Source organism: Sorex fumeus, unplaced genomic scaffold (genome assembly GCF_029834395.1).
Source record: "Sorex fumeus unplaced genomic scaffold, SorFum_2.1 ptg000018l, whole genome shotgun sequence".
Classification (NCBI taxonomy): Eukaryota; Metazoa; Chordata; class Mammalia; order Eulipotyphla; family Soricidae; genus Sorex; species Sorex fumeus.
This window is the reverse complement of record NW_026606075.1, coordinates 22,405,287-22,427,273: the sequence shown is the minus strand read 5'-3', so window position 1 is coordinate 22,427,273 and position 21,987 is coordinate 22,405,287. Positions and strand designations below refer to the sequence as shown.

The following is a 21,987-nucleotide window of genomic DNA, read 5'->3' as shown; positions in this document are numbered from 1 at the left end:
ATTAAAAGTTGGTTCCTTTACTAATAATTAATAAAAAGTTATTGATATCTTGTTATTCCTTCCTACTATATGATAAACTTTGAGAATAAAGATCAAGTTGCACAACTCAATTACTCCTTTCTGTAATTTTGGTAATAGCGAAAGCATGCATAATTTTTTGCTCAATGTAGAATAACATTGGTTTGTCCTTTCTCCCGTGCCACAGGGCGCTTAGGTTTATTGGGTTATACCATCACAATGCTCCCTCGGCACTCCCATTCCTTTGTTTAGTGGAATATAGCTCTAAACAGTTTTAGGCTTACCATTGGTTTGTCCTTTCTCCCTGGCCGCAGGGAGTTTAGGTTTACTGAGTAATATCCATCACAGTGCACCTGAGACACTCCATTCCTCTGTGTTTAACTGTAACTCCTTTCTTTGTGCTGCCCCAACAGGTCAATCACCTGTACCCCCTTATCAGACGCTATTAACTTGTAAGGTCAGATCCTTCTAATGAACTGGACTTATATTTGTAAGTGAAATATTGCCTTTTTCTTCTCCTCATGTCTTTTGCATACTTTATTTCAGAACAATGCCCTTTTTGTATAGACACAGAAAGACAGTTAATGCTATGCTTTTGTACCTGGGAGGTAACTGATTCCAGATAATATTCACTCCTGGGCATCTGTTCTCTCAACTTAAGCCTTAGTTGCCCTTAGTTCCAAGCACCCCAAAAGCAGGGTCCCAACGAGGGACTGGATGGACCCAGGACAAGCTGTGAGCTAACCTGGCAATGAAATGGGCCAGGCCAAGTGCCATTATACTTATCTAGAAGAGTATGATCATGGACACATTCTCTCATGATCCAAAGAGTAACAACTAGATTCGGACCTTGCTGGGGCTAGGAAAGACTAATCTGGCCTGAACACTGTAGTCTGAGATCCACAGTGAGATGCTGCCAGGAGAGCCAACCTATAAGCTTAATGTATCTCTTAATGTGTTGATACAAAATGACTAATATTATTAAGAAGTAGAATTAAGATGAATGCTTATATGATTGCTAGACTAAAGGAAAGAAAAAAAGAACCCACAGATGTTATTTTGCCCTTAGGCAGGTTGGCTAGCTGAAAGAGAATCTATCCTAGAAGAAGCTTCCCTTGAGGGAAGGACTTTTTCTCTGTTGATTATATGAACACACCTATGTGTAATCCCCAATCCCTCATGATTTGGGATATAACTAAGGCTGTAAGAGTAGAGGTGGGGAGAATCAAGGAGAACCTAGGAGAAGTATAAAGGAGGAGGATCCAAGAAGAAGATCAGGGGGATCAGGGAAGGGAAGGAAGAGGAAGGGAGATGAGATTGGAATAAACTGCAACTAACACCAACCAGCCTGATCCTCATTTCCTTCTTTGTCCACTCACTGCCATAGGCCACCCCGGGGTGGGGGAAGTAGTGTGAGACCACCAAAGCAGATGGTGAAAAAGAGACAATGCGGGCTTCGTATTTTTTTGAATACACAGTTCAACAAATTCTTTTTTTTTTCATTTTCTTTTTTTCTTTAAATTTGTATTAGTGAAACACCATAAGGTACACCATAAGTTACAGACTTACAAATTTTTGTGCTTAGGTTTCAACTATGCAATGATCAAGTACCCATCCCTCCACCAGTGCCCATTTTTCACCACCACGGATCCCAGTATCCCTCCCACCCCCCATCTCCCTCGTCCCACCCTGCCTCTGTGGCAGGGCATTCCCTTTTGTTCTCTCCTTTTGGGTGCTGTGGTTTTCAAAAGAGGCATTGAGTGGCAATCATGTTTGGTCTATAGTCTACTTTCAGCATGCTTCTCCCATCCTGGGAGACAAATTCATTTTTTCATTTTTAAATTTTGGGCAGTACCTGGAGGGGTTTGGGGGAAGTGGGGGGGGGTCATGTAAAGACAGGAATTGATCCAGGGACAGCTGCATGCAAGACAAATGTATTTCTGAGTGCAGAGCCAGAAGTAACCCCTGAACACCTCCATATAGGCGCAAAAGCCATAAATAAGTAAGTAGACGTGGGTGATTTCACAGAAAATACATCACTAAAGTACTGCACTCACTGGACTAGTAAGGAATGAGTCGAAGACTCATAATGATATATGAGTGGCATGTATCCCACCATTAAGGACATATATCTCACTAACATATGAGTGGCATGTATCCCACCACTAAGCTATATCCCAACCTGCACAACTTCATATATAGGGGGGAAAATCATCTCAAGAAAAGGGCTGACGAATACACATCTGACAAGGGGTTGATATCCAGGATATACAAAATACTGGTTAAACTCCACAAGAAGAAAACATCCAACCCCATCCAAAAATGGGGCAATGAAATGAACAGAAACTTTCTCAAAGAAGAAATCCGAATGGCAAAAAAGCACATGAGAAAATGCTCTACATCATTAATCATCAGGGAGATGCAGATCAAAACCACAATGAGATACCATCTCACACCTCAGAGACTGGCCCACATTCAAAAGAACAAAAGCAACCGATGCTGGCGTGGATGTGGCGAGAAAGGGACACTCCTTCACTGTTGGTGGGAATGTCCACTGGTTCAGCCCTTCTGGAAAACAGTATGGACGATTCTCAAAAAATTAGAAATTGAGCTCCCATTTGACCCAGCAATACCACTCCTGGGAATATATCCCAGAGAGGCAAAAATGTATAGTCGAAGTGACATCTGCACTTGTTTGTTCATTGCAGCACTCTTTACAATAGCCAGAAACTGGAAGAAACCTGAATGCCCAAGAACAGATGACTGGTTAAAGAAACTTTGGTACATCTACACAATGGAGTACTATGTAGCTCTTAGAAAAGATGAAGTCATTAAATTTACATACAAGTGGTACAACATGGAAAGTATCATGCTAAGTGAAATGAGTCAGAAAGAGAGGGATAGACATAGAAAGATTGCATTCATCTGGGGGATATAAAGTAACAAAATATGAGATTAATACCCAAGAATAGCTGAGATCAGCACCAGGAGGATTACTCCATAACTTAGAGGCCAGCCGGGTATCCTAGAGGAAAAGGCAATTCAGATAGAGAAGGGAGCACCAAATAAAGGGTGTTTGGAGGATCCTCCCAGGAGGGGAGATGCATGTCGAAAGTAGACTATGGACTGAACATGTTTGCCACTCAATGCCTCTTTTGCAGACCACAACACCCAAAAGGAGAGAGAGAACACAAGGGATTGCCCTGCCACAGAGGCAGAGGGGGGATGGGGGGATGGGGGTGGGGGGGATTTATCCATGGTGGTGGAAAATGGGCACTGGTGGAGGGATGGGTATCTGATCATTGTATAATCAAACCCAAGCACAAAAAATTGTAAATCTACAACTGTACTTCATGGTGTTTCACTAATAAAAAAAAAATTAAAAAAAAAAAAAAGAAAAGGGCTGAAATATTCTCTTACTACAAAGATACATTTTAGCATCTATCACATTATATATTTAGGAGCAATGTTTACTAACAAACTCGCTTTAAAATTTTTTACACAAAGAATTTTTAAAGGAAACTGGTCTAAGTTAAAATTGTCAAAAGTCTGATAAGAGTGACTTATCAGACTTTTAGTGATCATATTTAATTTTGTATCTTAGCTTCAGAGTCATATGAACCGGTAGGAATAACTTTAGTTGATCAAAGCATGGAACCAAAGAGCATTCAAAGCAGGAGTTCAATTTCTGTGAAGGAAAATGTTTTATTCACTGTTTACTGAAGTTTACTGAACACCAGGGCCAAACATGAATAAAATGCACTCTTTCCCAGCAAAGACTAAGAAATTAATGTTAGCCCCTATTCCTCAGTTTGTAGGCAGCAACAAATTCATAGAGGGCAGAATTCATCAGTCTAGGGACATGAGTTCTAGAAACTTACTGGAGGAGGTGATGCTGAAGTTTATCAAAGAGGCAGGGACTGGTCAGCTGATGGAGCAGTTAGAGGCAGAGTCAGGGACAAAGGAAATATGAAGAGAGTAAGTATGTGAGTTGAATGCATGTGTTACACACAGGGGCACACGCAACACCAACTACTCCTAAGAGAAGAAAGAATATTCCAAAATCAAGGGAGCAATCACTTTACAGATGAGTTTGGTTAAATGTGGTGGCTAACTAGCAATCTGATGCTAACTTGCCATATAGTCACGAGATGAGGAGGCTGTGGCGAGGCCTAGTCAGTCCATGATCAGCAGGTCTAATCTGATGATCATGGTCTGATCTGCAGACACCAAGCCAATGAACTATTTCAAGGAGGAAAATGACATGGTCAGATTTTGGTCTGAAAGAATAACACTTGCAGAAAGAGCAGTCTGCCATAGAAGACAGATGTACAGGATTCTAACTCTGCAAACTATATTCTCAACACCATCAAGGAAGGGTATTATAAGAGTTACTACTAACTAGTTATTTGCTTAAAAATCCTTACTTGAACAAACTTTAAATAAGATGCCTTTTCAAAATCTAGGCTAGGACCAGATGAATTCTCTAATCTCATAATTCACAGATTTCACACATTTATGTGCATGGATTGTCCACGACAATCTTGTCTCTTACTACTATAATTAAAGAATAGATGGAAAGCCAAAACCAAATCCAAATGATGAACATCTCCCACTGAATCTCAGAGTGCAATTGTCATATCACACATCTCTCCACTTCCAACTGAATGCCTTTCTTGTGGACCTCTCTAAAATAAGGAGAGAAAAAGGATTTTTGAAAGCTGTGCACAAGAAAAAGATCAAATATCATTTATCACTGTCACTGTCACTGTCCTCCCGTTGTTCATTGATTTTCTCGAGCAGGCCCAGTAATGTCTCCATCATGAGATTTGTTGTTACTGTGTTTGGCATATCGAATACGTCACGGGTAGCTTGCCAGGCTTTGCTGTACAGGCGAGATACTCTCAGTAGCTTGCCGGGTTCTCCGGGGGGGGCAGACAAATTGAACTCGGGTTGGGCATGTTGGCTGCGTGCAAGGTTATCGCTCCAGCCCAAATATCATTTATCATAAATCAAAAATCACTTCCTTTGGGAGTGACACTGCTTTAAATATAACTCATTTGAAAAGATGCTGACAATAACGCAGGGATGGAGGGGTGAACAACTCTGCCATACATCATGACTGTAAGGCAAAGGAAGAGAAGGGGGCTGCTTCAGGTAGGTCTCTTGCCTTGCATGTGGGTTCAATCCCCATGTGATCTACTAAGCCTGTCAGGAGTGATCCCTGAGCACAGAGCCAGGAGTAAGCCCCGAGCATCACTGAGCATGGCCCAAAAAGCAAAATAAAAATAAAGGTTGGGTTAATGATGTTTTCATTTTATATGAGAACAGGTTTTTTTTTGCAAATAACAAATGTAAGTGATAAGGTGTGACAACATATTTCAGCAAATTTTTACTTTCTTAAAAATCCTTTAGAAGGCATTAACAGAGAGTGTTCTTAAAAAATTCAAGATAGGAAATTTAAGGATATATATATGTATATATATTTATGTTTTAAGGCTATATATTTAGAAAGTAAGAGAGTAAACACTCTTGTTCACTAAACTGCATTTTTATTGCATCTTACTAAATACATAAATTGTTGCTCAGTTCTAGAGAACACACAATTATATATATATTCCCAAACCATGAAAGCACTTCTTAAAATGAGCTATCTGTTCATAATAATGATAAAGGAAGTTCTGACATCTCTGAATTGAGTTACAATCTTTCACAAATTTTTTTAACCTTCAAATTTATTTTTAGGAACTGAATCTAATCTTTTAGTTTCAATGATGAAAAAAATACTAGAGCCGGAAAAATTGGACAGCATGTAGGGCACCTGCCTTAAATATGTTTCCTTAACTGTATGCCTTAAATTGTGCCTGACATGGGTCCAATCCCCAACACTCCATATGGGCCCTGAGCTCTCCAGGAGTGATCCCTGATCACAGAGCAGGAATAAGCTTTGATTGATATAGCCCAAAAGGATAACAAACAAAAAAGAAAACAAAAAAAATGATGATATTTAAGTTTATTTTAACTAACAATAAGGAGAAGCTTGTACCTGAAATCTTCAGGTGCAAATATATTTGTGATAAACAGTTATAAACTCAAGTTTCAACTTTACACAAAGTTTCTGTTCAAACAAAAAAATTATTCAGAAATATTATTTAATTTTGGTTCATTGACATGCTTTGCAAATAATCCATAAAAAGGGGGGGGGCAAAAAGCTTATCTGCACATAGTATAGCATGCCAGTCAACTAACAGTCACTTACTCTCTTTTCCTGTTTGTAATATCCTGGAAGTGCAAATTGCATATGATTTAAAATAAAGCACTTTTTCATTTCGTTTTTATTTTGGAATTACATGAAATGGTACTAGAAGATCATGCTATGCCTGAAATCAAACTGGGGACTCGCACATGCAAACCATGCATTCAGCCTATTAAGCTATCCACCTAAAAAGCCCAGTACTTTCCTTTCTTGCATTTTAATTTGTAACTAAATATGTGTGCACAAATTTCAATGAGTCAATTTTAGAAATAGTGCAAAAAGCTTTAATTATGATTTTAGAATAGTAGCAATCTAAAACTAGTAATGAATGAGGAAATCAGTTTACTAAATACAAATAAAATGAATCCACCCAGATTTCCTAACTTCTGGTAAATTCATAGTTATAATTTGATCAAAATCAACATACTGAAGAGTAAGTTTTCTGCATACAATCTTTAATGAGTATCTGTTAGAAACACATGAATTAGCAGAAAAACTTTTTTTAACAGAATAGAAGATACATGCAGTACCCCCAAAATGCATATATTCTAACAGCACCACACAAATACAGTATCTAAATATTATAAGAAATTAAATAAAGTTAGCGCTTCAAAGAGCCTATTATCTGTTAAGGTATTTAAACTGCTTTTAAAACAGTACAAAAATAACTTCATGACTTGTAATGTCTGTGTATATGCTCCTGTTCTGAATGCTCGAAATATAATAGCAGTTATTTATCAGTATATTACTTAATATGAGAATTATAAATTTACAATGAATAAGAGCAATTTTCAGTTTTGAATACTGTAGTTCAATGTTACATTCTAACAGCACTAAAATACTATAAAAATAACTATTTCCATGAGAATTTCAGAGAGCTTCAATTTTTTCTTTTTAGATTTCAGAATTTAGCGAAGCAACAGGTAAGTTCCCAAATTCCATACAGATGATGTTATGAAACAAACAATTCGTCTCTGGGATGAAAGAATACCTATCCCAAGTGTATATACTTGCCTATCATTCTATAAGCTACTTTGTTTAGTGTATATAGCTAATAAGAAACTATGGAAGGATTCCCTAAATACTTTAGCCAGAATATATATCTTCTCAGTCAAAAAAAGGCTATTATAATTTAGGTTAAAAATTATTTTTAAGAAAAAATAGAAATTTACAGAAAATTTAGTAAGTTTCTGCATAGTTTAATATAAGAACAGTACTGTTTCACTAATAAAAATTAAAAAATAAAAATATAAAACTAAAAATTAAAAAAAGTACTATAGCACTTAACTAAGGAGTACTGAGTACATTTTAAATTTTATTTCAGAATATAATTAAATATAAAACAGTAATAATTAAAGCTAATCCTATTGTACCAGTGAATTTGAATATAAAGTTATATACTAGCTTAGTAAATAAGCTTTCTACAAGTTAAAATGCAATTTTAAAAAGTTTTTGTCGATTATATTAAATCTGGGGATTTCATAAATAAAAATATAAAAATGGAAGAGTGAAGATAGAAATAAAACAAGACTCCTAAACTGAATTTGGGCAATGTGTTTTTAAAAGTTCATTATATTATTCCTCTCTTTCATATATTTGAAAATTTGTTTAAGTTTAAAATTTAACAGACACTCTTGCTTTATCTCTTTTAAGCTAAATTATACTTTTTTAAAAAAAGGAAGCTAACCAGAAAGTAAAGACAAGCACAATACTAGAATTTTCAGAGTAATTTTCTTTTGTTAATATTAATAAATTCATTGATGTAGACAAAAAAAATAATTTAACAAAGAGCAGAAATCACTAAACAGTTATCGCAATAATCAACTCTTCATGAATTTAACAAGCAATGTTACCTATATTCTTCCAATTTTTAAACTTCAAGATATTTTGTGATTCTACTGATTTATTTCCTATGTGGCAGTAAAATGATTTCAACTAGAACAGCAGGTTGCTGGCAAAATATTTTGCTACTGTTCATTTTTTTCCTGTTAATAACTGAGGGAAAGTCAACCAGGAGTTAAGTGGCACAATGAAATGCATGTGGGTTCTCTGCCTTGGGTGCAAAACCCAGCACTTCATGACACCTTAGCCTTCAATAGGTATAGCCATGGTTGTCCTCACAACGCTAAAAACTAAAAAATTTTTTGAATCTAAGAGAAAAGGATAATGCTGTCTAAATAAGACTTTAAAAACAGGTTGCGACTGTATTCTTTTGCCATGAAAACATTATGTATCATTTTAAACACTTGTTTTACTTTTAATAATATTTTAATATTCTTCCCCTAACTCGTGAACATTGATAGACCTCCTGGGACAAAGCTATTAACTTCCCAATACCAATAAAGGACTTATTACGAAGATTGGACTAAAATGTAGTTACTGATGTACAGAACGGAACAACTCACCTAAACCTTTTGGATTAAGTCTGATGTGCCAACGTTTCGTATGCTTTCTAAAAATCTGACAGCTTTACACAGTAATATAGTGCATGTATAAATAAGTAAATTACTGAAGAAGTTTGGATTCAGAGGCCAGAACGATAGTACAACAGATAGGGTGCTTGCCTTGCACATGGCCAATCTGGGTTTGCTCCCCAACACCTCAAGTCAGGTGTGGCTAAATTTTTTTTGTTAAGTTTTGATTCACTAGTTCACTCTATTTCCCATTTGGTTCTATGATATTGCACTGCTCAAACTATCACGATTAAGTTGATTTCAAATTCCAGAGTTTGGAAAATTCTGGATCTCTTCTAACTATGGTATTTTGGGGTTCTAACATTAGCTATACAATACTCAATCTCTTATCTCAGGTAAAAAAAAATCTTTATTTTAGCCTAGTAACTTTGTGAATAACAGTCAATACTGATTACTATAAGATTATAATATTTTCTAGATTTCTAGATTCTAGATTTCAATATTAAAAATAATTTGGTGTATGAAGTAAACTAGGAAACGCCTTTACAATGTAAAAACTTAAGTTCTTATTTCTAATGTTACTAAATTTAATGCACATGATTCATTTAAATTTATCCAAAGAAATCAAGTTTAATTTGTTAACTTTGAAGTTGTTGAAGTTTATTTTATGAAATGTAAACAGGAAGTATAGTTTAAGAGGAAGAAAATTTTTCTTTCTCCAAGATATTTTTTTAAGCTTTATATTAATCACATTGCTCTTAAAACTGCGTATATGAAAAACCTGTTTGATCTGCATCTATGATCTTCAGATCAGAAGTACTAAAATTTTTTGTGTTCCTTAATTCTTTTAATTATAAAGCTCAATTATAAACATGATTATAAATACTGAAATAGTTAAAGCATGATTTCCACATGAATTCCAAGATGCCTGCTCTTCAATTCAAAATTACTATGCTTTGTAGGAGGAAATTAGAATAGCCTCATAGTCAAAAATATTTCACCCCACTCATTCCTAAAAAAACCTTAACTAATTTTTACTTCCTCAGTCTCATTAGGTCAAGGTTAGGTGCTAATATGTTTAATTCTATGTGTCAAAAGTCCAACAAATTTAATGAAAATTATATTTACCATGAAAAAGAATTTGGAGTTCACAATTCTTCTGAATATGCTAAAGAATTTGATTTTTTAAAAATTGGTCCCTCCCCCAAAAAATGTTCAACAAAGGAAATCTTCATTATAAGTTATCTATTTAAAAAGTTCCCAAAGAAAAATGAAAATTAACTTTAAGAAAATTTTAAGAAAATAACTAATAGGTACTTGCTTATATTTATAATACAATTTTATAGGCATCCTTACATCTTAGAACTACCACAGTATGATCTATAACTTTATCATAACTGGTTTGGAACATATTTAGGATATAAAGTAATATTTTATGCATCAAATTCTTTTAAAATTCAGAAGCATGTGAAGATTTACCTCCTCCAAATTGGTTGCAAAATAAATCTGAGATTAACAATAATGGATTTATGTTCAACGTTATACCCCAATATTGTTTTCGAATATAAAACCATATGGTAAGATGACCTCTAAGACTATGTTAAAGCTTAATTTCCGAGTAAGAAGCCTACTTAAAATTTATAGCCTTCAAGAATATACATGAAAATAGAAACCAGGTTTAACTAAGGGGGTTATTTAAGATAAGGAAGTAAGTAGAAGGGCCAGAGAATAGTAGGATGGGTAGGGTGCTTGCCTTGCAGCCTACCCGGGTTCAATTCCCAGCACCACATATGGTCTTCCAAATCCTGTCAGGAGTAAGTTCTGAGCCCTGCTGGGTTTCTCCCCCTCCCCACTCCTGCACCCCACAAAAGAAATAAGTAGAAAAGTAGAAAATTACCAAAAAAATTGTTTCACTGAGAAACAATCAGGATTATAATCAGCTTAGTAGCCCTTTTTTCTACATTAAAAAAATACTCCAATCTAGTTAAGCTATATTAGAAACTATAAATAATTTAACCCTTTTTATGGTTAATAGGCAGTTTATAAAATAAAAAATGACTGACCTCTAATTTTCACTTAGGGTTATAATTTTGCAAAATTTATCTGAACCCAAACAAGTTTCCATATTTACACATCTTACTTAATCATGATGGGTGAATTGAATTTGTACCTATGTGAAAATGGCAATGCATTCTGAGTTGGTTCAGTCCTTGGTTCTGAGTTCTGTGTCACGTCGGGAGTTCTTTCATCATCCGTCCCATTGATACTTTCTGGTGTTAAAGGAGACTGAAGATCCCCACCTGCTGATTCCTTTTTTTTAGACGTGGAGGAGGAAGGAGATGGGAGATAAAAAGTATTAGATTTTTGCTAAAATCCACAGATCAACAAGGTTAAAACTAACTCTCATGTATACCACATAAAATCTGAGTCAAAGACTTAAAATTTGAAGAGAAAAAAGTGAACTAATTTGAAAAAGTAGTAATTTCTAATAGTAACTCATAAGAAAACTAACTGAAACAACATAATTACAAATGTAAACAATATAATTTACAAATACAGTTTTAAATAACTGATAAATCGGGAAGTTTATGTAAGCAACTAACTGAACTGGCTTCATAATATTCAAAAGAATTGAGGAAAAAAATTTATTTTGGAGTGAATTTAATTTGGACTTAGGGAATTATTAATTCTAAATTTTAATGTTTTTAATCTGCCTGGCTTTTCAATTCAAGTAGTTATTTACAAAAGCAAGCAGAAATTTCTCTGTAACATATTATACATAATGATATTAATGTTTTCAGTATTTGCTTTTTATTTATAATTGAGTTTGGGGGGGGGCATACTCAGGAGTGCTCAGGAGTTGCTCCTGGCTCTGTGCTCAAGGATCACTCCTGGCAGAATCAGAGGTCCATATGGGATGCTGGGTATTAAAGCCAGGTTGGCCACTTGCAAGGCAAACCTTTGACCTGCTATACTATCTCTCCAGCCCCAAATTATTTTTCCTAATAAAGTTTACTATCAAATAGGTTTATATTCTTCTGGAAAATGAAATAAAATTTAAACAAGAGTATGTATAATATGAGATGATGCTTTTAATAAAAAAAAGCATATAAAGGAATATCTAGATTACAATAACTTGCATACCCAACATTAAAAATCTGCACACAGACGAATGTTAGAAATAAATACGAAAAATGCTAACATGAAAAAAATTAAATGAAAATTTTAGCTGGGGGGAACCTCTGACTTTATGCTGTTGTATTTTATTTCATAATAAAGCAATTTAATAGTATCATAATGATATAAATTATAGAAGCTATCAAAAATCAAAAGGATACTTTTTTGATTCTATTATCACTTCTTTATGACTTACTACTTAACTCTCAATTAGTAGGACTTCCTTTTCATCCTTAATTTCAGACTTATTAAATTTTTTTGCTGAATCCTATTTTTTCTCACAATCCGTACACAACAGTGTATAGTGTTGGGTTGCAACATAATTATTCTATAAAATGAGTTAAATCATACTAACTTATTAATAGAATTAGTAAGAAATTATAGAAAATAGGTCCAAAGAGATTTCTAGATCAATGATACACCATAATTAGCCAGGAATAGTTGAAGCAACCAAAATCAAACCCAAAAAATGAGGTTATTGTCTTCGAAATCAATGAATCAGAACTATTATTCTTCAAAAAGGATAAACAAAACTAAAAAATTCAAGGCTGACTGCCAAATCTAAACAGTAAGTTGCGTTAAGAGAAAAGTTATTTTGTTAATCTAAAAGGGCATAACCAGCATTAGTGACAAAAGATTCACTTAGGGATTTGCTGAAATTGGTTGGTAAGAGTTCCAGAGACAAGTAATTACCATTCAAAGAGAAAGGGACAAAGGAGAGTAGTTAGGTTTCTGGTCCTTACTCCCTTCTAGAATAAAATGAGGGTTTTGAAGCAAAAGTCACAGAGCAGCCAAAAATATCAATGCTACAAAGATTGTTATGAGGTAATGTAAGAAAGGAAGGGATGAAAAAAAGGGATAGAGGTATCTATCTTCCAGTGTCTCACTGCATTAATCTTTGCATTAGGAAAGCTAAGCATTAACTATATTTAACAAAAGGCATCTTTAGTTGTCCTATATTACTGTATCTAAATGAAAACAAAGCATCCAGAGTATGGTTTTTAAAAGTACTTTTAAAAACAAAAAATATTTGCTTGTGAGAATGAAAAAAGTTCCAATAGTACATAAGCGTCTAGGAGGAAAAGAAAATTTTCCTGCCCTTCCACCACACCATTAAATGAAAGCATGCTATGATATCTTTCAGAAATTTCATGTGCTAAAAATGGGACTGTGAAACTTTTTAAATCAGAAAAGCCTATTTATTTACTGTCGTTTTACATGTGCAGAGCTGCTTCACTATGCCCACCACAGTTAATGCCAGGATCCCATCCCCTATTTCCTCCTGACCATATCTCAAAGTGTTTTTCAATATATTCCAAACATTTGGTACTTTAAGCTAAATTTTATGTGATTTCCAAAATATTCGACTTAATTATTTCCTACAAACACCTACAATTTACAAAACTTCAACATTTTGTGTCTATAAGTCAAACATTAAAACGCAAAATTTAGTCATATGTATTAGACTATAAGTTGATGAAAATGAAGGATTTCTCTTTATAAAGAGATAGCTAGGCTAATATGGCAATTTTATAGTAAATGTTTAAGAAAATAAATCACAAAAATCTTTGTGATATGGGTATGTGTATATACATATATATGCATGAGTATGTGCACCAAAGTTGATAAAAATTTTTTAAAAAATATAAAATATGAATAAAACAGATTTAGTAAGCTTTAATTTTTCTTTTTTTTTACAAAACCTTATTTGAGAAACTGAAACCACCCACACCTCATTTTGTTTCTGGGAAACTTCTCCCACCAGTTACCAAAACAAATCACTAAAAGAAAATTATTATAGTCAAATAAGACAAAAATATTTTTTGTATTGAAAAATCTCTGTATCAAGGAAGCCAGCCCAATAGAAAATGACCTTGCTATTAAGAATAGTAAGATTCAGGAAATGCTTTCGAAGAACTTTTTCTTCCTAGCCGCTTATGGAGTGCCAAGACAGTCAACAACAAAACAAAGAAATGCTGCTGCCTTGCACTCTGTGCTGGTCTGAGAGCAGGAGCAGCAGGAGAGCGAGGGGACAGAGGGAGGACAGCAGCACTGCCCATGCCCAGTGGAGAAGACAAGTCGAACACCCCACTTCATGCTAATAATGCCTGAAATTGAAATTCCTACTAGTTTCATCCCTTTTTAAGTTGAAATAATTGTTTTTATGCTAAAAATATCAGTACAGTATCAAAGCACTGAGGACAAGAGGGAAGTTCCAAAATAAACAGCCTGTTATTTTAGGTCACTGCAAGTAAGGAGGAGGCATAAGAGCACTTTGGCTTCAGCCAGAGTACACAAGCCTTTAGTCTATGAGGAAAAACCTACTTTAAGCATACTTAACAGAGCATCCCTTTACTGTAAAGTTGGATTTACCAAAGAGAGTGGTTGTCAGAGATGGGAAAAGAAGTGTAAGAGCAAACATTTTCTAAAATGTGCCAATCATTTGACGAAATTCCAGGGCAATTTCTATTTACTTCCTAAAGAAAGTTTCAAGTAAGTGCCACTGAAGATACTAATTGAAAGAGATAGTCATAACATCTAATCTTTGTCTTCTTTTCTTTTTTTTTGAGGTAGGGATTGAGTTTTGGGGACACCCCCCCAACAGTGCTCAGGGGCTAGAGCTGGCCCTGTGCTCAGGAGTGGCTCCTGGGTGTGGTTGGGTGACCATGTGTGGTGCTGTGATCTGAACTAAGATCTACAGGATGCAAGGTAACCTTAACCTCCGTACTATCTTTCTCACCTTTAATCCATCCTTTTCATAAAGCTCAGAGTATATGTCAAAAAAATTTACTATAAAAAGGAACAAAGCAGGGGCTGGAGTGATAGCACAGCGCATGAACAGGGCATTTGTCTTGAAAACGGCCGACCCAGGTTCAACTCCCAGCATCCCATATGGTTCCCTGAGCAACACCAGAAGTAATTCCTGAGTACAGAACCAGGAGTTCCCCCTGTGCATCACTGGGTGTGACCCAAAAAGAAAAAAAAAAAGGAACAAAGCACAAAGCTGAACTCTAGTCTTAAGATGACTGAAATAAAAGTTTTAGAAAAGTCTTATTAGAAAGCTAGAAAATAGAGCTGAAAAAGGACAGGGCACCTACATTGTACACAGTCAACGCAGATTTGATCCCAAGTCTTCCCTGTGGCTCCCCGAGCCCTGCCAGGAGTGTTCCCTGAGTGCAGAGCCAGGAGTAAGCCTCAAGTACAACCAGGTGTGGTCCCCAAATAAAAAAACAAGTAAAATACTGTTCTATATGTATCATACTATATACATTAAAACTTTTCAAGAAAAGTTTTAAAATGTGACTTCTAATAAACTTAGAAATAGAATATAATTAATTTCAATTAATTTCCAATTGAAGAAAGACTGATGGGCAAGTAACAGATACTACCAATTTGTTTAAAAAAAATGAACACAACTTTTTTTAAAGTGATGCTTTCACAAAAGTTATAATTTCTGGGTACTAAGTATAAAGTAAGATGCCCCAAATGTCAGACTTAAGAACTCTTATATTGGGAGCATGCCTCTTTGTTGTCAACTAATCGTCCACCACTCCTCTTCTGTCTGGCCAGTCACCCCAGGAGGCAATATTCCTTGCCTTCATCAAGACAGAGTTAGGTATCAAGCAACTTAGGACCACCCTTTTAGGAAGAGTCTGTGAAAATTATTCAAACTAGCTGATCCTAAGTGTTTACATCGGTCTTCCCTTCCCATGGACACCACTCCAGGTTCTACCCTCAGTTCTCCCAATTTCTTGCATCTGCCTCTGACCACCCAGAGACTGCCCTGTGAGCCCCCGAGTTCTCTACTGTGTCTATCTATAGGAAGTATGAAAATAATAATTCAGTTTCCTTGTGTATCTCCTGTCTCTTATCTTGTGGCTGTACCTGAATATCATCAGAACATAACAGGCCAATCTACACTCTGTGTACACTGTCACTGTCACTGTCCTCCTGTTGTTCATCAATTTGCTCGAGCGGGCCCAGTAACGTCTCCATTGGAGATTAGTTGTTACTGTGTTTGGCATATCGAATACATCACGGGTAGCTTGCCAGGTTCTGCCGTGCGGGCGAGATATTCTCGGTAGCTCGCCGGGCTCTCCGAGAGGGGCGGAGGAATCGAACCCGGGTCGCCATGTTGGCTGGGTGCAAGGCAAATGCCCTACTGCTGTGCTATCGCTCCAGCCCACTCTGTATACAACTGTTTCAAAGTTGGGTGTATATTAAAGAATCAGAGTTTTAATTACTAAACTGATTTCCCCAGTCCCGAGATCCTTATAGACATTGGCATATATAAAGAAACAACAAGCACCACCACCAGCTTTCTCTGCTAGCATAATTAACTGAAGGGCGTACTTCTGTGTCCACTTTGGAAATGTCATTTTTCTCCAAATTTAACTATGACATAAAAAAAAGGATACCACCGGATATGAACAAGGCTCATAAGAAAGAATTGAATTAAACACCCACCTGTGAAGGTGTACTGGTAAGTTCCATCTTTTCTTGTGATTTTTCCTTTGCTAGTCGAGCAGCTTCTTTAAATTCCTGAAACTTTTCTGCAAACTGAATGTATAAAGACTATATACATTAACCAAACAAAAATAAGTTGCCACAACCATTTTCTTTCATTTTCTAAAAGATTGACCCCCTTACATAGGCAATCTAACCCTAAATCAATGATAGACACAACATAAAAATTATAAAGAAATCTAACAGCAAACAGCTGGTTGCCCAGTATAAAGTACTTTGATAAATTTCATTCAAAACCCTCACAAAATAACCAACTTAAAACACGGTGTAGGCTACTTTATCCACATACCTCCTTGGCAGTTTGAATATTTGTACTAAGATGAAGGCAGGGGATGAAGGTGCACAGGTGATGGGTAGAATGAGTCAAGATAAGCATTCTACACATATGTCTCAAGGTAAAGGTAAAGGCCCTCCCGTTGATCGTCGATTTGCTCGAGCAGGCCCAGTAACGTCTCCATTGGAGACTTTGTTGTTACTGTGTCTGGCATATCGAATACTCTCGGTAGCTTGCCGGGCTCTCCGAGAGGGGCGGAGGAATCGAACTCGGGTTGGCCATGTTGGCTGCGTGCAAGGCAAACGCCCTACCCGCTGTGCTATGTCTCAAATGTGAGAAAATTTTAGAAAATTTAATATCTTAAGCATTAAATTTGACAATATTTGGTATAAACTTTTGATTTTAATTAAATCCCATAATGTAAGGCATTTAATTTTTGACAATACAAATATCAACATTCACTATTATCACTAGTCAACATTATAAACTACTTCATTCCCAATGATTCCTAAGTAGTAAATAAGCTGCAGCAGGAAGAAGTAATATAATTCCACAAAGGTATTTAATATAGGCAATAATTTTTTTGGGGGGTCACACCCAGTGATGCTCAGGGGTTACTCCTGGCTTTACACTCAGGAATTATTCCTGGCAATGCTTGGGGGTCTATATGGGATGATGGGAATCGAACCCAGGTCAGTCGCATGCAAGGCAAACGCCCTACCTGATGTGCTATCACTCCAGCCCTGACAATAATTTTTTAAATACTATACAAAAATTACTAGTTATTAGGAATCCATAAGAAATTCTAAAAGTCAGCTACAAACAGTATCTGTTTAAATTTTTGCAGTAGAAAGTAATCCCATTTTTACTCTGAGAGAAAAAATTAGGGTTACAAAGTAACCAAATTTTGAAACCTAAAATCGTCAACAGGTAAACTTAAAATACGTGTTAGAGTTAGCAATAAAAATTTCAAATTATAATCCCTTTCTGAACTCCCCCTAAAATGCCCATTAGAGTTAATAATAAAACATTTCAAATTACTATTCTCTTCTTAACCCCCCACAAGCCAACCTTGATTTCATTTCCACCTTGAGAAGAAAGACTTTGAAAGGATCATAATACTCTAATCTGTCTTGCGAAGTGGAGGAGGGTCAAAATTTTAGTTAGCATCATTACATTACATCCTGCCATCACATGTAACATGTAGATGGGTGTCAAGGTCATATACTTGAGACCAAGTATTAGTTCAGTTGAACAAAGCATTTCCTTACTATTCAAAATAAAATCAGAATAAAATTTTAAAGGTCTCATTCACACTGAAAGAAGTAAAATTCTTTTAGGGGGTCCACACCAGGCAGTGCTTAAGGGTTATTCCTGGGTTTGTACTCAGTAATTACTCCTGGCAGTGCTCAGGGGACCATATGGGCTGCTGGGGAATCAAACCAGGGTTGGCTACATGCCAGGCAAGTATCCTACCTGTTGTACAATTGCTCTGGCCCCCAGAATTAAATTTTTTTTAACTCAATTTCCTTTCATGTAATTTAAATATAGCAACTATTTTTTTTAGCATTTCAAAGTAGCTAAGTTTCAAATCCTTCTTAACTTCATAAAGACCTACAACTGCTAATTTTCTTTATATATATTTTTTAATTTTGGGCTTACAATACTATTAACAATGGCTTCTCATTGGTATTGCTAATTTCCATGGGCTTAGGTTTCCATGATAACCAACTACAACTTGGGAAGCCCTGGAACAAAACAGCACAGTTGGAATCCTCCTCATGGACCAGCCTTAGGAGACCATACTTTTCCTTCCAGTGCTGATACTCTCCCTCACATGGGAGAGGTCCTTGCCTAGACTTGTGTTCAGTGACTTTTCCAGGCCCTTTAACTGCTTAGATTCAATGCAGGATTTTAATGACAAAATAAGCAAGAATATTTAATATTTATTACATTACATATATGTATATCTTATTTTATTTATCTACATAACTAGTTAGGTCCCCTACAATCTATAACGCACAACAATTAGACTTCAACATAGCTTGGAAAATAAGACAAAATCTTGTTATTTTTGAACCAAAACATTCTAGAGACTCATTTTATAAGCTCAAATGTAGTGAATAAATAAATGATACTACGCTCTGAGAGCTAAGAGGTTATTTTATGATTGTCAATCTACCTTTAAAATACTGGACTTCAGGGCTGGAAAGATAGTATGCCTTGCATGCAGCAAAATCCAGTTCGATCCCTGGCACCACACAGTATTCCAGCCATTCTCAAGTGCAATCCAGGAGGCCCCTAGCATTGTAAGGTGCAGTCATGGAGGTCCCTGAGCAACCACAAGGCATGGCCTGAGAGGCCCCTAAGTACTATCAGGGGAGCTGGGTAATCCCCAGTGCCTGTAGTCCCATGAATTAAATATATCTCCAAGCTGTGAGTCTCAGAGAGCCACCTGCAAAAATGGTTTACACTACCAGTAAGACAAAAAGCATATGCTAATTTTAAAAGGGATAAATTTTTGAAATATAAGGCATTCCTTTAAAAAAAATCACATGAGAGGAGATAGTAGAATTAACAGAATTTAATAAACTATTACTTAACTATATTAGCTACCCAGAACCTGAAAAACATAATGAAAAATTTAATTTACAAACAAAATTACTCAACAATAATTTCATGCAAGTTTAAGGAATTAATCTATAATATAATTCCTGCATTGTTAAGAAATTCAATGAGTGAAATATAATTTTTTTAATTAGCTTTAATAGAATTTTCAGAAGTTCCAACAAAAGCTCAAAAAAGCGCAAAGCAATGAACAACAAAAGTATTAGAATAAATATATATTCCCGAGGGGCTTATTTAAGGAGGAGTCATGTTTACAAATTCCTAAGTCCCTGTTAGGGCAAAATACTTGGAATCTGAAACTCCTACCCTTATCACACTTCAAAATATATGAAAAAATAAGATTGATGTAAAAAAAACAAATGAGGTAATACAGGTTTGTTTTAATCATCATACATGACTTACCAAATAACCAAAGCAAAAGTTAAAATAGTGTTAAAATTGATCTTCAAACTATAATTACTATCAAAAGAAAACAAAAATAGTTGAAAGACAGTTTTAAGAAATGTCTAAAACTAAAAATAAAAGGAAATAATTATTTCAATTACTAATTATCACCTCAAGTCAAGATATATTAATAGAAGCTTATAATTTTTAAAAATTAGTTATTTTAAAAATCAGAATCGCTTCTATGATAAATAAGTTAAGGATTATATATGAACAGTATGGACCTACAAAACCCTGATTATTTTTCACCTGAATTTACTTTCAAGCCATCAGATTCTGTGTACACCAAAAATTACATTTAAAGGGCTTCAAATATACAGTTATCCTTTTAACAAGGCAGACCCAGGCTCAATTCCTGGCATCACATATATTCTCCCCAAGTCAAGCCAGGAGTGATCCCTGAGTACAGAGGCAGGAGTAACCCCTGCGTACCTCCAGGTATAACCCCCCCCCCAACAAAACACAACAAAAACAGAATAGCTTCCAGCATAAATCTTTGGATCTGGTGAGCATAATGTCAAAAAAACTATAGCTCTCAAGAACTATACAGTATGGTGCAAATATTGAAAACTGAAACAAAACAAAAGCATATCAAATTAATACCCATTCCCTGATCATCTTGGTTTCCTGAGCCTGACTTTATACAGTCTTTCTGTGTGACATCCACAAGAACTTAAGATGCCACTGGTATGAGAAGCACAATGCTTCTGCTATCGGCTAGGGCAATACATGTATTTGGCCTGTATATGTTCTCTCTTTTATTGGCTTTTCACTTGGTCAGTATTATTTTCAGAATTTACAATGTGTCCTGGATTTCACTCCATACTGCATCAGGAACTCAGAGTAATTCTCACCAAAGCACGTATTTCCCTAAATATAGTAACCTGTATGTTCTTCTGTCATTGTCAAAAAGTTGAAATCTGTATTACCACAAGCTTGGGTATTCCCAATTGAGAAGAAACTCTGGTCTACCTTTCCTGTAGATCAGTTTCTAAACCTTTTTTCAAACAGGGTTGAATATCACCCTCTCAACCTTATTTCCTGTGCCCCCCTTCCCATTGTACCTAAAGACTGACCAGGTGTGAAATGTATGAGATTTTCACCTATGCACCCCTAGAAATAATATTTGACTTACCCACCTTTTGTCTTTTTTGTTGTTTGCTTTTTTTTGTTTCTTTTTTTTGACTTGAATGGGACACACCTGGCTGTTCTAAGCGCTAACTCCTGGCTCTGTGCTCAGGAATCACTCTCCTGGCTCTGTGCTCAGAGATCACTCCCAGCAAGCTCAAGGGACCATATGGGATGCCAAGGATGGAACCTGCTGAAAGGCAAGTACCCTACCTGCTGTATGACCACTCTGGCGCCTCCCACCCTTTGTTTCTTATCTTACACTCTGTCAGCCATAAAACCCATTCTCAAACAAAGGCAAATGATTTTAATGTGTCAAATAGTGTTTAAATTGGCAATGGTTACATGATCTCTCACTTCTTGCCTAAAAGTTACTATAGGTATTCTGAGATTATTAAACAAATTAACTCTATATTTTATATCCTCCATTTACTAATACACATTTAAGCTACTTCACCTGAAGATGAGGATTTCCACTTAGAACACATGATTTAACTTACTTTTGAAAGGTGATGCTCAGAGGAGAATCCCAGTCCATAAACTGTGTTGGCCCGACTATCGGCCCACTGGCCAAACTTTTGAGATGTTTTTGTAAATGTCATGTTTGGGGTGATGGTGCTATTAATTATTGCCTGCAAAATAAAATAAATATGAGTAGCTACCCCCAAATTAGCAACAGATATTTGAACACAGGATCTTCTGGCTACAAGAAAACCTAGAACTCCTAATGAGCCATAATATAAATAGACAGTTACAGAGGGTTCAGAACATTACAAGTGGCGGTATGGAAATACAGTAGTTAACAGAACTATAAATATAGTCTGAACAGTGTATCAAACATGTGGTTAGTGGCCAGAGAGATAGTTCAGGGGTTTAAAGTGCAGCATGGCTGGTGGCTGACCTGGTTTGATCCCTGGCACCACAGGGTCGTCTCAACATGGTTGGGTGCAGCTCTCCAGGTGCCCAAACACTGCTGGATGTGCTCCCCAGCCCCATCCAGAGTGGCCTAGCTAACCCCCAGCACCACATTCTCAGGCTCAGGCCCTTGAACTAAATCGCTAACCAGGCTGACGTAGCCAAGAACCGCCAGGAGGTGCCCCGGGCTTCCTGAACACATGAGA

The 21,987-nt window shown here is 36.0% G+C and overlaps 1 protein-coding gene across 2 annotated transcripts in view; it reads right to left on the bottom strand.

Moving 5' to 3' along the window:
- HOMER1 (homer scaffold protein 1) overlaps nucleotides 1–21,987 on the bottom strand; it is a 136,892-nt gene that overhangs the window by 63,848 nt on the left and 51,057 nt on the right. For both annotated transcript variants that reach the window (XM_056112634.1, XM_056112635.1), the window contains exons 3-5: nucleotides 21,367–21,498; nucleotides 16,333–16,425; nucleotides 10,859–10,998 (exon numbers count right to left, since the gene is read on the bottom strand). In XM_056112634.1, the coding sequence (XP_055968609.1) occupies nucleotides 10,859–10,998; nucleotides 16,333–16,425; nucleotides 21,367–21,498 (365 nt within the window). The remainder of the gene's footprint in view (nucleotides 1–10,858; nucleotides 10,999–16,332; nucleotides 16,426–21,366; nucleotides 21,499–21,987) is intronic.